General features: G+C 38.1%; 1 protein-coding gene and 1 pseudogene across 11 annotated transcripts in view; one reads left to right on the top strand and one right to left on the bottom strand.

Moving 5' to 3' along the window:
* The first annotated feature begins 6,644 nt into the window (after window positions 1-6,644).
* The window catches only part of LOC148853052 (Myb domain protein), a 31,386-nt gene continuing 17,926 nt past the window's right edge, over window positions 6,645-20,104 (top strand). Inside the window, exons 1-3 of one of the 11 annotated variants that reach the window (XM_088947205.1) lie at window positions 6,645-7,082; window positions 14,378-14,988; window positions 15,225-15,270. In XM_088947205.1, coding sequence (XP_088803331.1) covers window positions 15,231-15,270 — 40 coding nt within the window. In that variant the 5' untranslated portion in view covers window positions 6,645-7,082; window positions 14,378-14,988; window positions 15,225-15,230. Of the gene's footprint in view, window positions 7,083-7,534; window positions 8,040-10,718; window positions 10,765-13,478; window positions 13,726-14,377; window positions 14,989-15,224; window positions 15,421-20,104 lie in introns of those variants that run through there. The other 10 variants (XM_088947204.1, XM_088947213.1, XM_088947206.1 and 7 more) reach the window with 10 other exon arrangements.
* On the bottom strand, window positions 7,081-9,015 carry LOC148853053 (U-box domain-containing protein 8 pseudogene; annotated as a pseudogene).

Raw genomic sequence — 20,104 nt, forward strand, 5'->3', positions numbered from 1 at the left:
TTCAGTTCAAGAAAGCAGTAAAACAGAGTTGAATGATCATCAATCTGGGAGCTACTGGGGTTTTTTGTATATTCCAGTGGTTATTTGGGAGGTTTTGTTTGAGAAATCCTATCATATAAGCTGAAAATTCTAGTGAAATATCAAACATTCCAGAAGATATTTTAGATTGCATCACTCATGAGAGGTGATAGGAAGGCATAGTGCCATACCCGAAGCTCATACTATTAACAGTAGCTGTAACCCAATAGAGGTGACCATCTAAAGAACAAAGAAGGCGATTTTCTGAGTTCTGATTTCTGTTATTCACATGAGAAAAAGAGAGGAATAGGAGTGTCGGTGAAGTTGTCAACGCTCTCTGGTTGTCGAACCCCAAGTAGATGAGCGGCTCTTCCCTTTTTTATCCTTCTTTTTAATTTAAAATATGTTTTATAAATAAATACATGACGCGGCAAACTTCCTGTTTAATTTTCTCGCACATGTAACCGAGGTGTCATGCGAACTAAAACGTGTTCAAATCTGATTAGAAGTGCACCCAGGCACACACCAAACCCAGTGCAGGGAATCCGGACTCAGTCGGGGACCATTATTAAAACTAGGGAGTAATGTTGTAATTTGTAAACATGGGAGGTTGGAAACCTTGAAATGTGATTAATGAGGCGCCGTTTGGCACTAGATGCATATGAAATTATTTAAATTAAAATTGGGGGTTAGGCAACCACCCACTTCGTTCAAAGACCGCTCAAGCTATTCATCTCCCATTGTTACTGCTCCTTTCTTCTCTATTATCTTGTAACTTTTGATTAGAAGAAAATGGTCGAGCAGCTTGACTTGGAACATTTGCGAAAGTGGGCAGAAGAATTGAAGAGTCAATAAAAAGGGGAGGATTTTGGGCCTCCCATGCCTATTACAATTAAAAAGGATGGTCGGTTTGATAGCATTGGTGGGGAGGAATTGTTGTGCTTCTACAATGCCTTCAAGAAGGAGGTCATATACCGCTGTCGCGAGTCTGATAGTGATGACTTCTATAATTGGACAAATTCAACGTTGGAGAATCCAATGTTGACTACAATGCCTATTACCCCAACTGAACCGGAAAACGTAAAGTGTATCCTTAAGGCTGCATTTGGAAATGATGCAAATGGAGTGTAAATCCCAATTTAGGGTAAATGTGCACTATGGTTCACTTTTGTTTGTATTTGGCAACATTACCGATGAGGGGTAATTTGGCTCAACCCTAACATGTGGACATGTGGAATGACCTGATGATTGGATGACAATTCAACATTTTCGAACACATTAGCAGGCCAGGCCAGGTCAGCTTAGGCACCTTGGCCAAGATTGAGTTCCGAGCAGCTTGTGTTCCAACATGCTGAGGTGCCACATAGCCCTCTTCTAGAAATTAGCCAGCCGTCTCCGACTTTTTCAGGATCACACCGCATGTTAGTGAGCCTTATCCTTATCCTGCCTAGATCGGATGGACACGATAAGCCTTATCAACTCACATGAAGTCCATCTCCGGGTATGAAATGGACTCCTGGTTATACGAGCCGAAGGTCTTGGATATGTTTCGTGAGGCCTACGACATTTCGCCTATATAAGGGCATCACCTCTAGCCTCATAAGGTATGTGCGGTTTAGCTCTTACTTGCTATTACTCTCAAAGCAAATCAAGCTCGCTACAAACTCTACGCTAACTTAAGCATCAGAATGCCCACACCAGGTAAAGCATCTTGGGACCTCTGATCTACTTGTCTTGCAGTTCAACCCGACCACCTAGCAAACTGACATCCGAGTTGCCTTCTAGCCAGGAGTAAGCAGATCGCACATCATCAATTACATTTATGTATTGACAAATGACAGACCAATGCATATTTACATTGATAATAAGATGTAAAAGTACATCAATAAAAAAAAACTAAATTTGCATTTAAGTGGGCTTTTGATAAAAAACATATGCTTTATTGGAATTCATGTTTGTATCCATTATAGCTAAAAGTCTGTTTGGTAAGAAAGTAAATTTGTTAGTGCAAAACTAACCCAATTTTACCATTTATATGAACCATTTTACACTTTACATATTTGCATCTTTTCCAAATGCAGCCTAAGGAAATGGTGCCTCTACATGATGTGATGAAGATGGAAATTCGGACTTTCAAAGAGTCTTTGTCTAGGACTAGGCATAGGGGAAAGTTGCCTTTGCATAAGTGGTTGAAGTTCTGGTTTACTAAGGGTGACGAGGGAGTTGTGGCAAGGGATGGGAGTAGCTAGAAGCACTTTGTCGCGGGGCTGGATCTAGTAGGCACAACATAAGTAAGCACGTTAAATGAGCACTTGATAAGAGGTTATAATCTTTTTCAAGGGTGGGCTGAGGGTATTTTAAGGGACAGGTGTTAGAAAATTTTTCAAGTTCTCATAACGTTGTGATTACCTGATCCGAACCATGAGTCCAAATTTTGTTGTCTATGTGATGATAATTAGTTAGATGTTTCTAGGGTATCTATTTGTTCTGATAGATGATACTTTTCACCGACTGATGAACCCCATTGCAAAGAAGGTTACATACATCGTATATCTGTATGACTATACCCCTTTCCTATTCATGTATCTTTACGAGAGGTTTAAGGTGAATGTTACTCCTGGTAATGACACAGTCTAATGGTGATGAGGATAGGTAGGTGAGGTTCCTTGTCATGGTAAGCGCTAAATGAACTATAAGGTTGAGTTAAATTTTATTTAGTCAGAAATAGAGAAGTTTATTAGTAGAGTAGACTTCTATACTTATCGTCATGGTAAGCATTGAATGAATTGTAAGGTCGAGTTAAACTTTATTAAGTCTAAAGTAGAGAGGCTTATCAGTGGATTAGACTTTTTTATACTAATCGCCCTTATGGCAAGGTTTTTAAAACCAGACCGGACAGGGGACCATTTTGGGGCCCAGTTTTTGGGTCGAATGGTTCAATTGTCCAGTCCAAATAGACAACTTGCTCTGACAAAAAAATAAAAAATTCAAAAAAACCCAAAAAACAGTTAAAAACCATTCCTGGGTCGAACAGTTCGATGGTTCGGCCATACTAGTTAGTGGTTTGCTGACCAAATCAATAGTTTTTGGCCAAATAGCGATTTTGGGGATAATCAGTTCCTAGTTTTTCGGTTCGACAATCCAGTCCAGTTTGGTTTTTGAAAACATTGGCATAGGGTGCATAACAAGAGGGGGAAACACAAATGAAGTTTATTGTCAAGTACGGGGACAAAGATGCGTGCATGGTAGAATGTCTATTGGCATGGTGTAATTAGTATTTTTTTTAAGCCAGCTTTCACTCACTTATAAAATCTTGATTTACAATAGTCTCATCGAGAGACAAATCAAAATTAAGCAGAAGAGAAATACAAGAGGGAGTGTCACCCACCCAAAAGTAATGACCATTGACTCCAATTTTAGCAAGTTTATGAGCAACTCGGTTGATGTTCCTCTTAACATGATAAACCAAGACTGAATCAAAGCAGAGGAGAAGCCACTTGCAATCAAAGCATAGGTTCCGTAGCATCTACTTCTTATATGATTTTTCGGAGACCAAGCAACATGGCCAACTTGAGCTTGAGATTCCTCCAACAGAGATTGAATCTTAAAGAAGTGAATCTCCCACAAATTGAACATAAGAGAAAACCGACCTTTAAAACATAAGGGTTCAAAGACTAATGCTTATGTCCATAAATAGTCTTGAAATGCCAAGGTGGGCCTCAGACAAGCCATATTTCATCAATGTTGTTCCATGAGAAACTACCTCACCCACCAAAGACCCCCACTATCCATGGGGAAACATTAACCATCTGAGAGAAGATCAACCACCAAAAAACACGACACCACAACTCTTCTGAAAAGCAAGGGAATTGCAATCATAACTATCCAAAGGACTCTCATTAGTAACGTCGGCAAGTGGGTCCGACAAGTCCCCATTGGCAAGCAAATCATTGCATCTCCCTTTGTCAAGAAATAATGAACCTGTGTCTCAATGGAGGATGTATCATCAATATTATCGCCAAAACAGTACATCTTCTCATGGATCATCGGAAGTGGGATTGGTATGGACACAAGATTATCAAAAACTGCACCAATTGACTCGTTAATTCCATCTTGTAGATCGGCAGTCCAAGAACCTCCTTGCTTACATTTAGTGTGTCTAAATCATCACGATTGAAAGAAAGAACCAACAAGACTCCATGAACACTTTTTGAAACATTAACATAAACCCCAATAAAATGACCGAGAAAAACTCACATACAAAGATGTGAGAGGTAGCACTCGCATACGAAGATATGAGAGATATAACTCGTCCCTCCTCCCTCAAAGAGGGAGAGAGGCCTTGACTAGGGTGGTCCTTTTCAATAGCATGTAGGCCAGATAGATCTTTATCGTAGTTTGAGTTGGGGTTCCCTCCTTATGAGGTGGGGCCCACTAATGAAGGTAGAGAAAAGAAAATAAGAAAAAGGCAAAAGAAAGGAATGGAAAGTTAAGAGACTTTTTTGTATTGGCTTGCAACATGTCATTGGCTAACTAACGAATTGGAGAGGGCTCACTTCTACTCTCTACTCTCTCAACTCTAACAAGTCTCTAGAAAAGGGGTTTAGAGAAGAAGGTTTTTGGGAAGAAGAAGAGTTAAAAGGGATGAAACGAAGATGGCAAATCCGTTTTCAACATTTCTTCTTACTTCCATTGTTGTGCTTCCACTTTTGGTGAGAGATTTCATGTTTGTTATCCATCTTAATGATGTTTTATGTTATTGGTATCCAAGAGCTTTCTTGATGTTCATTATCTAGTTGTAACTAGAGAGAAAAACATTGTATTCCATTACTATTGTTGATAGTGGATGATTTGGTTTTCGGTCCTATGGTTTTTGCCCTTACATTGAGGGGTTTTCCACATAAAAAACTTGGTGTCTACTACTGTTGTTTGCTTTGTTTTTGGTTATTTATTTTATTACTGCTGCATGCTTGATATTTGTGGTTCAGATTTCTATGATTTTTCAGAAGGAAAAATATAGGGATTATTCCCAACAGTTTGGTTACACTAGGAAGGGTTAGTTCCTTGTATTTGATGTATTTAAGCATCAAATAATATAGGAATTATTGTTATTATTATTATTATTATTATTATTATTATTATTATTATTCATTCATTCATTCATTCATTATAATCAATTATTTTTTATGCCATGACTCCGTTTGTAATTAGATGTATTTAAACTTTCCATTACCATTATATGGCTTATTTGTGATTTGCTATAATTACTTTTAAGAATATTATATGCCTTCTTTGTGCATTCAATAAACAAAGCAATTGACTTTGTTTTGGCCATTATTTTTTATTTTTATAGTTTATTTTAATTTTTTGACAAATGGATTAGATCATTCTTTTGATTCTTTTAATTTGTTTATAAGTCTTGATTGTTTCATTCTTGATTAACAAAACCCATACATGACAGGGGTGCAAATACACAAATCATTCATTCATCTCGAAAACAAATAAAAAATGAGTACATGAGCAATGGCATCCAGGCACTCCAACCATGTGTAAGGATGGGAGCATAAAATAGCTTGACGCGCTAGTTGATTTGCTACTCTGTTAGCAGTACGATGAGTATGAGCAATCGAGATGAAAGAAAGGTTGGTTTAACTTGCTTTTGCGATTGGAAATGACAGTGTAAAGCATCCCTTTGCATTAGTGCTCATCTGTTGAAATCAAAGGGATGGCACGAGAAAAAAAGATGCCCTCTACGGTCACATGCCACTAGGCCTACACCTGCTGACACCCAGAACTCCATTAACATTAATTTTCACTACATTGGTTTCGGGTGGAATCCATCTATACTGAGGAATGGTAGCAGTAGCAGCAGAAGCCACACAGGACTAGGGGTGCAAATGGATGGGATCATGATCCGGTCGATCTTATTTGATTGAATTTGGATCAGATAATATGATGTAATTAGAAATTGGATTGGATTGGCATCACCCCATATGTTATTTATTTATTTATAAATATATTCTTGATATTATATTTTTATAAATTTATTATATTGTTTATTTTTTTAATAAAAAGCATGTATATATATGATGAAAATAATTAAGAAAATGTTTGTATTTTTTATTTATATTTAAATTGGCATATTTTATTTTTTAATAATTTATTATTTTTAAAGAAAACAAGTTGGATCGGTTCAGACCCGGAGATTTGACTTACTGATAGGATTCGAATTCAAATTGAGACCTATCAGATCAAATTAGATACGATTCACCATGAGCAGTATTGGGTTGGATTCGGATGTACCCGATTCGAATCCAATCCAATTCATTTGCATCCCTTATAGGGTTAGGCGGGTTCATGTATATGCACTAGTGTGTTGGGTTAGGGTTGAGGTAAATCTATACCAAACCCGACTCATTGATATTCCTACAATAGAATAGATCTAACAAAAAGGAAAAATTCCAATAGGTACCCTATATTTTAGGTTGAATGTCAATTTGTACATGAACTTTAAAATGGACAATGCAATGCTCTAACTTTCAATTTGCCATAATTTAGTACCCAACGTTAATTTACCGTCTATCAGAAGAATTGCCCGCCTACGATTTCCACTAATACAAAAGACATGATTGCCCACCTACGTTTTTCAGCAACGCATGAATTAATTTTCGAAACGATGAAAGTGACTCCAGCTATAATCCTTTTTTCTGCTTGAATGTGGGAACCACTGTTCATCCACTCTGTTACGTCAAGTTCCAAAAAATCCAGTTCGTCACGCCGCTGATGTCAAGTGACTGTGACACCGGAAAAGTTGAAATCGATGATCGAATGCGACACCAGAATTTTCTTTATTCATAATCTCTGACCTGAAGTAAATCTTGGCTTATTAAACGTAGATTGTCTTGTAAGGTTAGGGCTTCTGATTTTCTGGTTGCGTGGAGGAAGAGCAGACCTTCAGAAGTACGTTTTTTGCATTCTTCCATTCTATAGATTCTTGCGGTACACTAGCTTCAGAGCTTCATATTGTCCTCTAAAGTTGTACGCCTTTGAGCAGAGCTTCAGAGGTACGTTCTTTTGCATACTTCCATTCCTTTATCGATAATTCAGACGATCAATATGAAGATTTCCTGTATAAACAAGGAAAACAAAGAACTCATATGTTTATTAAGAATGTACATGATACAAAAGAACCAATCCCCAGCCCCATCAAAATTCTAATCCTTCTTTTCTTTCCCTTTTTTTTTTTTTTTACATTGATTATCTATCCTAATGGAGGAGAACTAACAGAGACGATGAAGAAGAATGGACTTCCCCCAAAACAAAGATATCTTTCACACCTCTGCGGAGCTTGAATCAAACTTTTAAGCATTTCTTCTATTCTTCTCATTCTCATCTTCCAGGAATCCCAAACAAATTTCTTCAATCTCCTCTCTCTTCGCCTGCCAACGCATTCCTTCGTTACAGTAACAGAGTGAATTCAACGTGGAGAGAGCGTGTTGTACCCCTCGTGGACTACCATTGAGCAACACCCGAACTAAAACCCCGACAAAACCATCAAGCCTGTCCATTTCTTCTCTGCATTTGGCCAACAGGCTGAGAACCTCAATAGCCCTTTCGACCCCGGAATCGGCCATTTCGACCAAATTTGGCACCGACCCACATTCTACAGCTCTCTCTGGTTATCAGGGAGGGAACACAAGGCGTAAAGCGCAGTGGCTGCCTCTTTCTTTCCCCTCCCGTTCCCGTCCCGAAGGAGGGAAACTAGACCTCTAACCGCAGATGGGTAGACACCGATCGTCCCCTTGTTAACTTCCACGACGGCAAGACTCGTGAGCATAGTGGCCGCAAGGGACTTGCAGTTGGGTGTCCCACCTTGCAAAGCAGAAACGACACGCCCAATTGCTCCTTCAGCAACTAAGCCCACCTTGTTATCGTCATCCAAACTGACGTTCAACAGAAACGAAAGCGTGGATTCTTTGATATTGGGATCAAGGCAGCCACTGCGCTTCGGAGCTTCATAGGTACGTTCTTTTGCATTCTTCCATTCCTAATTGTAGTTTTGTCGATTCTTGCTCTGGTTTTTGAATGTCGATTTGATTTTTTTTGTTTCATTGTACGATTCGGTTGTTTGAACAAATTGGTACGTTTCTCAACTGTAATCTCGCAATTCTTGGGGGGGTGTGAATGGTTTTGTATCTGTTTAGGGGACTGGTGTGGCGTAATTGGAAATTTGGAATAGGATTTGTTTCTGTTTCTTCACGAAATTGACAAGGTTTAGGATTGCGAATGTTCAAGAGTTCTAGTGTTTCGTTGTTTCATCCTTGATTTTAGGATCCGATACGGAAGATGTGTGTTGTCATGTGTCGGTTTCACCTTGAGGCATCGGGGGTTAGGTGGTAGTTGAGTGGTTGGGGAAGGGGACGGGGAGGGGATAACATGACTGATTTTGGGTCGCGGCAACAGAAGCAGGAGAGCAATGATGCTCGTGCAGAGTTCCAACGGGGTTTGGAGGAGTTGATGCGTGGTCATTTGGATGATTGTATGCCATTGGCTTCATGTAGCTTTACTCGAGATCAAGAGGAAGTCTCCTCTCCTCCGGGTAAAACGGTCAGCATTGAGTGAAGTTTCCTCTCCTCTCTCGTTTCTTCAACCCAGATAGAAGAGAATGGAGATTAGGGAAATAGGAAGGGAAAATGGTAAAATGGTCTGAATTTTTTCATAAAGGTTAATTTTGGTATTATGAGAATGTTTAAATCGCACCTGATATCATGTGATGGTTCTGACTGACGGTGAGTTAATGTTGGGTATTAGATTGTCTCATTTTAAAGTTCGAGTACTAAATTGACATTTGAATTAAAGTGCAGGGTACCTATTGGGAATTTTCCTTAACGAGAATAACATAACTTTAAACATAAGAAATGGCACAAATACCATTCTGATCATTTAAAATTTACGTTTTTTGCCATTGAGTGATCAAATTGGAACCTGTTCACGCATATTCGTACAGTCTCCACTGCGGAAGAACCTTGAAAATTTGAGGAAAATCTAACCCACAAATATCTTTTGAAAAGGCCTATTAGACCAACTTTCTTGAGATTTTTTTTGCATGTAAGGCTTTCTTAAAACCCTAAGACGCTTAGAGGTCAAGTCTTAGACCCTGTCTGCCCTCCGTCTATTTCCCATTTCGAAGCCCAAACGTTTCAAAAACAAAAGGAAGAAGACCCATTATACAATGATTTGCAACGAAAATTTGAGAAAAACTCCGTATCTAGGGTTAGAATTTATCGAAATTTCTCCATCCTTCTCCATTTTCGTGCTCTGGCCTTGAACAAGAGCAGGAAGATAATCAAATCATCCCTTTCTTGAGTCTCTTGACATTATATAATGATTGCAAGAACTCCTTTGCTTGAAGCATCAAAGACGCCATTTCCAAATCCAGAGGAGCTGCTAGAAACCATTTGTTAAGGTCAAGTTCGAGAGGCAAGTCTCTCAACCTGCGTAGTTAGAGTTCCTAGTTAATTTTTAATTATTTGATATAATTGTCATCATACTTCTCGATAAGTTCAGTTTGGTTGATTGAGGATTCCAAATCTTGGGAAGATTCTCGTCAAGCTTCTTGCAATTTTAGGAATAAAGGGGAAGTAGTGTGGGTTTTAGGGAACTTAGTACCTAATCCCCCGTAATATCCCCTCAAAACTAAGACTGAGATATGCTAGAAAGGATTGTTTACAAGATTTTAGAATTTCATCACTTTTTTAGATTTGGAATTCATGAAGTTCTTAACACTGCCTTTTGTAGCTTGGAGAGAGGGGTGCCTAACACCTTCCCTCTCCCAATCTAATTGGATTTATGAATCTTGGTACGGTGCTGTAATTGAGTTAATAAATACAAAAAGGAGAGAAAAACAATATCAATTTTAAAAGTTACAGAGGACCCATTTTTCTTGAATTAAATGGGTGGTGACTCCTTTTGAGCCAGCCATGAGCTTTCTGAAGATCACAATTGGTGACTCTAGTAGGGACTTCTTTTGTTGGACCATTTAGAGGCTTGCCTAAGCTTGCTTTTTCTATAATATTAGTATTTTTTTGTTATTGAAAAGGTTTTTCAGTTTCTAAGAAATATATATATCATTCAATGCCAATATATATATATATATATATATATATTGGCATTGAATGATTTTAGATGGTTTGTTTTTACTTGAATAATGGATGTTATAATTTAGGCTAGATTTTGGTTTCTGTGTATATTATCTTCAATTTGGATTTTAGTGATCCAAATGTAGCTTTTCTGTCTTAGACTAGTCTCTATTAATCAGCTGAAGTGTTTAGTATATGCATCTTCGTTTAGCTTGTGTATGGAAATATATCTGCTTGCATAATTAAATCTGTTCTTTGACAAGATTGTGATATAAGTTTTACGCATTTTAGAACCGATGGTAATGCATTCTTTTAATGGGGTAGGGACCTGTAAGCATGTCTTTTGTTTGGCTTTTAAACAAAGCATATTTTTGCCTTATGTTTTCAGAGAAGAACTTAAACAAAGCATATTGTTGTCGTGATTTTAAACAGACTCATCTTAAGTTTTAAAAAGCCAACTTTAGTTTGACTTGTGCTTTCATGTTGCAAACTCAGGTCTGATTTTATTTTATTTTTGATTTGCATGAAATTTTTCTACCTTGGGTTTTGGTTTCAAAAAAGGATACAAGTCGCAGATCTACAATCAAGTTTAAATTCTGTTTAAAAGGTAGTACTGATATTTTATTTGCAATGCAAATTCCAGACTTACAATCAGATCTGATTTTTGAGTTTTTGTTTTAGAATGCAAATAACTGACTTGAGTTTTGATTTAGAAGAGATACCATAAAGCTACAGTCAAGTATGAGTTTTGATTACATTTCTATGTTTGGGTTTTATAATAAGATTGTAAATTGCAGGTCAATGTTTTATTTTCCAAAAGAATATAGGTTGCAGGGAATTTTGGATTTAAAAAAGAAAACTAGCCATAGACCCGAATTGTATGCCCATTTAAATGTTTTCTCATAATATTTCAGTCCCTAAGTTTCTAGTCTCAATGCTATCCACCTTCGATGTTAACTTTTGAGCTCAGATTCAGCCCGTTTCAATCTGTGTTTCAACCCATTTCTAATCTCTAGGTTCAAACCTTGTTTTTCTTATGTCAATTTTTTCCATGCATCTCAAATCTTAACTCTTAAATTTAATATTTTGGGCCATGAATTTTCTTATCATGGTGTTCATTTTGTAGTACATGTGCAACTATTGTTGATTTCAGTTTTTAAAGTCAAAGGTTTCAGCTCATGAAATTCTAATCTCAACATTTAGCCATATACAATCTCAGTCTTAAAACATCAGGCTTTAGCAGTTCAGCCCTTGTGTTTTTCCATCCTTAATTTCAACTTTTAAATTTATGTTTTAACCTACTCTTAATTTTGGATTCAGCTCAACTCATTTAATCCTACCCCTCTTTAGCTTCAGCCTTGAATCCCTGTTCAGCTTTTGTTCTTCCATTTCCAGTGACTGCATGTTGTAGCTCGTCTCTTAACCTCAATGTTTGAGGTTGTCTCATGCACTTTTTTCTTGGCTGCATGGGTCGCGCAATGGGGTGTATCCCATCCCCCAAATTCACACCTCCCCAATGCTGGTGCAGGCGGGATTAGATCCCAAGTCTCTGCTACGACCAGCCAGAGACCTTGCCAACTAGCCAGTTGGTACCTTGCATGTCTCTTGCACTTTTAGTTCACAAGTTGTACAGTTATTTATGTTTATGATTGTGAATTTCAAGTATTTTTTTCTAAATTCCGATCTTCGTTTTGTAATTTCAAAAATTAAAAACAACTCAAGTCTGTGTCTTCAAAGGAAAAATTGCAGACCTATATTTTGTGATTCCAAGGAAAATTTTACATACCCGAACCTAGGCCTATGTGTTGGATTTTCAAGAGGAAAAAGGGAGGTGGCATGAATATGCTTAAATCAGCTTTGAAGTAAGATATATAGCTTGTTTCAAGTCTGAACTTGGCTTTCTAATAAGCCATAAACAACAGTTTTTCTTTCAATAAACAAGAGTTTTTCAAGTGGAAAGTGTGAGACATACAGTTGGTTGGTTGTTGAATTTAAAAATTAATTTCAAATCTGTTTTGTCTTTGGATTTTCATAATGGAGAGACCAACTTCCCATCTGATTGGTGATCTATTTTTTCTCAAGGAGGAGAGCTAAGTATGGGTTAGGTTTGTTTGGGGTTTTCAAATCTGATTTCCTGTCCACCATAGGTAGTAGAAATCTGCTGAACCAAAAAAATCTGTAAAAAAAGAAAAGAAAAAGAAGTATTTCCTGTTGAAGAAGAGACGGAGAACAACGAAGAGGTTGAAAAAGAAAGGGAGAGCAATCAGATCTGGCCCCCCATTCCCATTGGTATTTATACTAAGTAAAAATAAGTACAATGACTAATATGCCCTTATAGGCGGCTAACACAAAAAAAACTCAATAAAAACTTAAAAACACCCAAGTTAGGTGCTGTGGTCCCCATTCCCTATATAAACAAATAATAAACAAAATTAACTAAAAAAACTGCACAAAATCCTTAATGCTTCCCCTCAAGTTGGGAGTAAATGTCAAACATTCCCAACGTGCATAAATCATGTTCAAGCTTGTCCTTTGCAACCCCTTTGGTAAAGACATCAGCTAATTATAACTCAGAGGAGACATAAGGTAGGAAAACTTCTTCGGCTGTCACCCTTTCTCTTACAAGTGTCTATCAACTTCAATGTGCTTTGTCTTGTCATGTTAAATTGGATTGTGGGCGGTATTGATTGTAGCTTGGTTATTACAATATAACATCATGGGATCCTCTGCATCTATCCCAAATTCACTCAGCAAGCGTCTAAAACACCATTGGCCATAGATCTATATTCGGCTTCTGCACTCGACCTTGCCACCACTGATTGATTTTTTACTTTAACATGAAACTAGATTTCCTCCCACAAAGGTGCATACCCCTAATGTGGATCTCCTATCATCTAGGTAACCTCCCCAATCTGCATCTGTATAGGACTCCAATTTCAAATTCCCATGATCTGTGAATAAAATTCCTCTACTAGGATGTTTCTTCAAGTATGCAAGTATCCTATTAATGGCTTTCCAATGTTGAACCCGAGGAGCATGCATGTACTGACTCACAACATTCTCATCTGTTACGAAATTATAGGCTGTAAATATGTAGTATTAGCCCAATTAGGAATAGCTTGATTATAGGAATTATTCTTTCTTTGATTTTCTTCCTATTTTTGTATCTGCAAGGCTGTATGATTTTCATCCTTTTTTGCATCTGCAAGGCTGTATGATTTTATTAATTTTTAGTATCTACAAGGTTGTATATATATGTACTACTTTCTCAATAGAAAGACATCAATTTCTTCTAATTCTTGTTCTATCACATGGTATCAGAGATGGAGACACCAATTCCAGTCTGAAACTAATTTATGGTTTTCTTCCCTCTACTGCCCAAGTGAGTAGCTTTGAATTCTTTACGTTGCCCAAGTGAGCAGCAACTGCGATCTCTAGGTCACCCATTCCGAGTGACATCTACATCTCACCGCTCCTACCAGTGGAAGCGGAATCCCAGATCGGCCTGCCCACCTTCACCCATCTCTTCTTCACTTCGATCAGGAGAGGGCTTTCAAGTCTACAACAGGTCGGAGTGTAGCACAGCAAACTCGGTGTTACTCCTGTGGTGTTTGTTTGCCCATTAGGAAAGTCTTTCTTCTCTGTTCTTTTTATACAGTTGATATTTCGGTGCTGCCAGTTGTGGTTTCTTGCTGTTAAGTATTGCATCTGCTGTCGATTCTGTTTTATTGGCTTTGCTGGTTGTTAAAAGTTTATTTTCCTATGTTTATGATGGCAGTTGAACAAAAGAACTTGGCTATGTCTAGTGTTATCCCCATTCTGTCTAAGATCACTGAACAAAAACTAAACGGAACTAATTATTTAGACTAGAGTAAGACTGTTCGTTTGTATTTATGGAATATCTCTAAGGACAACCATCTAACTAAGGACCCTTCTACTGATGAGACTTGCATTGAATGGCTAAGGATTGACGCTCAGTTGTTTTTGCAAATCCGCAATTCTATTGAGAATGAGTACGTCGGTCATGTCTCTCACTGTGAGTTTGTAAAAGAACTAATGGAATATTTGGCTTTTCTGTTCTCTGGTAAAGAAAATATTTCCTGTATTTTTGATTTTTGCAAGACATTTTATCGGGTTGAATAATAGGATCAGTCTCTTCAGACCTATTTCATGAATTTCAAGCACACTTATGAAGAATTGAACGCCTTGTTACCTTTCAGTACTGATATCAAAGTTCAGCAGACTCAATATGATCAGATGGCTATTATGAGTTTTCTGGCTGGCCTTAATCCTCAATTTGATGGTGCTAAGTCACAGATTGTCTAATCCTGAGATTACCTCTTTAAAAGAGGCCTTTACTAGGGTCCTTCGTACCGATACTGGCTCCCATACCTCACCTGTACAACCACCTAGTGCACTTGTCAGTTAGAACAGTGGATCAACTGGCCGGTCTCGTTCTCAGAATAGTAGTAGAGGTGGCAGTAATAGTGGTTGGAATGCTGGAACTCAGGCCACAGGGGGAGTAGTTTGCTACTATTGTCATGAACCAGGACACACTAAAATTACTTGCCAGAAATTGCTAAAGAAAAACCAAAAGTCTTCTGGGTCTCAATCAGCTCATGTTGTAACTACGAGTGATGCTCCTCATCCACGTCAAATCAGACCATTGCAATTTCTACAGATGGGTATGCGAAATTTACCCAGTATCAAGAGGCATTAAAGAACTCCTCTCAATCCATCATTGCCCTTGCTAAGTCGGGTAAAACCATTACATGTCTTCTTTCTTCTTCTCAGTGGGTCATCGATTTTGGTGCGACAGATCATATGACAGGTAATCCTAGTCTCTTTTCCACTTTCCAATCACACACTTTTCTTTCTTCAGTCACCTTAGCAGATGGTTCTATTTCTTCCGTCTTTGGTTCTGACACTATCAATCTCACGCCAACACTTTCTTTGTCATCTGTATTGAGTTTACCAAAATTTGCTTTTAATTTGGTATCTGTTAGCAAACTCACTCGTACTCTTAACTGTTGTATCTCATTCTTTCCTGATCATTGTATGTTTCAGGATCTTATGACGAAGGTGATTATTGGTAAAGGACGAGAATCAGAAGGTCTGTATATTTTGGATACCCAGGAACCTCAGACCATTGCCTGTTCCAGTACTTTATCTCCTTTTGAAGCTCATTGTCGGTTGGGGCATCCATCTTTACCTTTGTTAAAGAAGTTATCTCCTCAGTTTCATGATGTATCTTATTTAGATTGTGAGTCTTGTCAGTTTGCAAAACATCATTGTCTATCTTCTGTTTCTCGAGTTAATAAAAGGGTTAGTCATGCTTTTGAGTTAGTACATTCAGATGTTTGGGGACCTTGTCCTATTATGTCTAAGACTGGATTTCGATATTTTGTTACCTTTGTGGATGAATTTTCTCGTATGACTTGGTTTTATTTAATGAAATCTCGTTCTGAGTTGCTTTTACATTTTAAAACATTTTGTGCTAAAATAAAAACCCAGTTTGATGTGTCTGTACAAACATTGTGAAGCGATAATGCCAAAGAATATTTCTCTGATTCCTTCCAGACTTACATGACTCAGAATGGAATTCTCCATCAATCATCTTGTGTTGATACTCCATCTCAAAATGGAGTGGCCGAGAGAAAAAATAGACATTTTCTTGAAATTGCTAGGGCTCTTTTATTTCGAACACATGTTCCTAAACAGTTTTGGGCTGATGCTGTTTCTACAGCATGTTTTTTTATTAATCGCATGCCTTCCACTGTTCTAAATGATCAGATCCCTTATAAGATTCTGTTTCTTAATAAATCTGTGTTTCCTGTTGAACCTCGTATCTTTGGATGTTCTTGTTTTGTTCGTGATGTTCGTCCGTAAGTTTCCAAATTGGATCCCAAGTCATTAAAATGTGACTTCTTGGAATACTCGTCTCCAAAAAGGGTACAGGTGTTTTTCTACTCTCTTGAACAGGTACTTGTGTCAGCTGATGTTACATTCCATGAACATCTTCCTTTCTTTACTGCTCCATCTACACCTGTGTGTTCACAAGAGGATGATGATCTACTAGTGTATCATGTCACCGGTCCAGACGCTAGTGTTGTTCTAATACCCCCACCACCACCTTCTCAACCAAAACTACCTATTACTCAAGTTTATTCTCGACGACCTAATCATTTTGTGACAAATCCGACTTCGGTCTCTTCTTCGTCATCAGATCCAATGCCCAGTGATATTGATCTACCTATTGCTCTTCGCAAAGGTAAACGTCAATGTACTTATCCAATTTTCTCTTATGTTACCTATGATCGTTTGTCCTCTACTTCTTGTTCGTTTGTTGCCTCTCTTGATTCTGTAGGGATTCCCAAAACTGTTCACCAGGCTTTATCCCATCCTGGGTGGCGTGATGCCATACTTGAGGAAATGAATGCCTTGACTGAGAATGGTACTTGGGATCTGGTCGATTTACTTGCTGGTAAGAAAGCGGTTGGATGCAAGTGGGTCTTTGTAGTCAAATTTAATTCTGATGGATCAGTGGCTCGCCTAAAGGCTCGCTTGGTGGCCAAAGGCTATGCACAGACATATGGAGTGGACTATTCTGATACTTTCTCCCCTGTGGAAAAATTGACTTCAGTTCGATTATTTATTTCTCTGGCAGCTACATATGATTGGCCACTTTACCAGCTTGATATTAAAAATGATTTCTTGCATGGAGTTCTTCAGGAGGAGGTTTATATGGAGCAACCACCTGGGTTTGTTGCTCAGGGGGAGTTTGGGAAAGTTTGTAGTCTTCGAAAATCGCTGTATGGACTAAAACAGAGTGCTCGAGCTTGGTTTGGAAAATTCAGTCAGGCAGTAGAGAGGTTTGGGATGAGGAAGTGCAAATCTAATCATACTACTTTCTATAAGCAGTCCACATTTGGCATCATTCTACTTATTGTATATGTAGACGATATTGTTATCACTGGTTGTGACACGAAGGGAATCTCATCCCTGAAATCCTTTTTGCAGAGCCAGTTCAATACTAAAGATTTGGGGCACCTAAAATACTTCTTGGGGATTGAGGTGGCAAGGAGTAAAAGAGGCATTTTCCTATCTCAGAGGAAGTATGTTTTGGACCTGTTAACAGAAACAGGGAAACTAAGAGTCAAACCATGCAATACTCCAAATGCTTCCTAACCAGCAACTCAGAAAGGATGGAGATGCTTTTGATGATTCTGAACGATATAGAAGATTAGTTGGAAAGTTGAACTATCTCACAGTGACTCGTCCAGACATTACTTAGTCAGTATTGTAAGTCAATTTATGTCTTCTCCTACAGTGCATCATTGGGCAACCTTAGAACAAATCTTGTGTTACTTGAAAGGAGCTCCTGGATGGGGGATACTGTATCAGAATCATGGTCACAGTAACATTGAGTGTTTTTCTTATGCGGACTGGGCAAGTTCCAAGATTGATTGAAGGTCCACTACTGGCTACTGTGTTTTCTTGGTGGTAATCTGGTTTCGTGGAAGAGTAAGAAGCAAAATGTGGTGTCGCGATCTAGTGCAGAATCTGAGTATAGAGCAATGGCACAAGCTTCGTGTGAGGTTATGTGGGTTTCTCAACTCTTAATTGAGGTCGGTCTTAAAGTCTTAGTTCCAGAGAAGCTATGGTGTGATAATCAAGCTGCGATTCATATTGCTTCTAATCCAGTTTTTCATGAACGAACTAAACATATCGAGATAGACTGTCATTTCGTTCGTGAGAAAATTCAACAAAACTTGATCTCTATAGCATATGTGAAGACTGGAGAGCAGTTAGGAGATATCTTTACAAAAGCTCTTAATGGAGCTCGGATTTCTTATATTTGTAACAAGCTGGGCATGATTGACATCTATGCTCCATCTTGAGGGGGAGTGTTACGAAATTATAGGCTGTAAATATGTAGTATTAGCCCAATTAGGAATAGCTTGATTATAGGAATTATTCTTTCTTTGATTTTCTTCCTATTTTTGTATCTGCAAGGTTGTATGATTTTCTTCATTTTTTGTATCTGCAAGGCTGTATGATTTTCTTCCTTTTTAGTATCTACAAGGTTGTATATATATGTACTACTTTCTCAATAGAAAGACATCAATTTCTTCTAATTCTTGTTCTATCACAACATCATAAGAAATGTCTGGGTGTGTCATGCACAAATATAGTAGCAAGAGTACCATCCTTTGATATTTCCCCACATCCTTAACCAATTCACCATCTAAAGCATTAATCCTATGGTTTGGATCAAAAGGAGTATCAACTGGTTTAACTCTTAGCTTCCTAGCTTCTTATAGTAGGTCTAATACATACTTCCTCTAAGAGATGAATATTCCATGCTTGGATCTTGCAACGTCAATCCCCAAAAAATATTTTAGTTCACCTAGATCCTTATTTTCAAATTCTTGTTGTAGTGACTTCTTGAGTGCATCAATTTTACTTAGATCATTTCTTGTAACAATTATATCATCCACATACACAATCAGTACTGACACAAGTGATTCTCTCATTTTCACAAAGAGAGTGTGATCTGATTAGGTTTGCGAGTATCCAAAACGGATCAATGCTCCTGTAAACCTGTCAAACCATTCTCTAGATAGCTGTTTCAAACCATATAATGATTTCTTCAGCCTACAAGCTTTTCTCTCACCAACATCCTCATAGAAACCAACTAGAAGATCCATAGACACATAATCCTGCAAATCACCATTAAGGAAAGCATTTTTACCATCAAATTAGAAGAGTGGTCATGAGTAAGTAGCTATTGGTGCAAAGGTTTCATCTCAGCTATTGGTGCCCATCTTAGCTATGAGTAAGTAGCTAGAGACGAGGATCGGACTAGGCTCATCTTAGCTATTGGTGCAAAGGCCTCCGTATAATCTATATCATAGGTCTATGTACACCAATAGCCATCTTCACTGATTGTGCCCATTCTAAAAAATTTGTTCCATCCAATTTTATTGCGGTAATAATCTCAGATCCAAAAGGATCACTGGTACTTTCTACACCCAAACCCAGGTCACCCGCCCTCCAAACACCTCAAAAAACTCCAAAACTTGAACCGCTTCCTTTAGGAAACACCAAGAAGTCTAAAAAGTCCTAAGTGCCCCTTCCTAGGTCAAAAATAAAGTCTTGCTATCTGGACTCCTCTAGTTCTTCCCGATTTCATTGATTAACCCAAGATCTAACACAAAGGGTTCTAGATTCACCAAAAAATAGGCACTTTTGAAGTCTTCGATCAGCTCTCTAATTTACCATGCAATCAGTTGATTTAGGGCTGCATGATGGAAGACTCAAAAAAATCCCAAAAGTAGCTCTAATACCAAGTAGAAAATAAGAAAACGGTAATTTGATGTGATAATAGTGATAAAAAGGAAAGAGAAAAGGGTTCTTGGTGAGAAGAGAAGAGATCGGGAGAAGTCAATAATGATTAGGCCATCCCACTCATTATCTTATATACTCATAAAATAAAGTTGATTACAATGACTAATATACCCTTAATAGGGCGGTTAGGGCCTTGGGCCCAATAACACTAAATAATGATTATGAACAAGAAAAAACATAAGAGAATACTGAATCTCAACAATCTCATTTCCTTTGTTGAACCACAAAATGAAACAAGGCCAGGGGTGTTGAACAGTCTTGAGTCGCCATTTATCCTCCATCTCTTGAGAGACAAGATTCTCACTACTCCTGATGTCAATAATCAAGTCACACAACTTCCCACCAGTTGTACAATGTGTTCTAAAGATATTCTTTCTCAACCAGCCCCTATGTAGTGGTTCTTGAGGTGCAACCATGGAGTTTTGTATCATTAACTTCAGTGGTGTCAACCACTTGTCTCCATCCTTAACATGGCCTATATCATCTTGCTGTTCATCAATAACTTCATCAACCAAATGTGTTTGCCCTCCCATCCT

The sequence above is a fragment of the Nelumbo lutea genome, chromosome 5 (assembly GCF_056320005.1).
Source record: "Nelumbo lutea isolate HS-2025 chromosome 5, American lotus-T2T, whole genome shotgun sequence".
Taxonomy (NCBI): Eukaryota; Viridiplantae; Streptophyta; class Magnoliopsida; order Proteales; family Nelumbonaceae; genus Nelumbo; species Nelumbo lutea.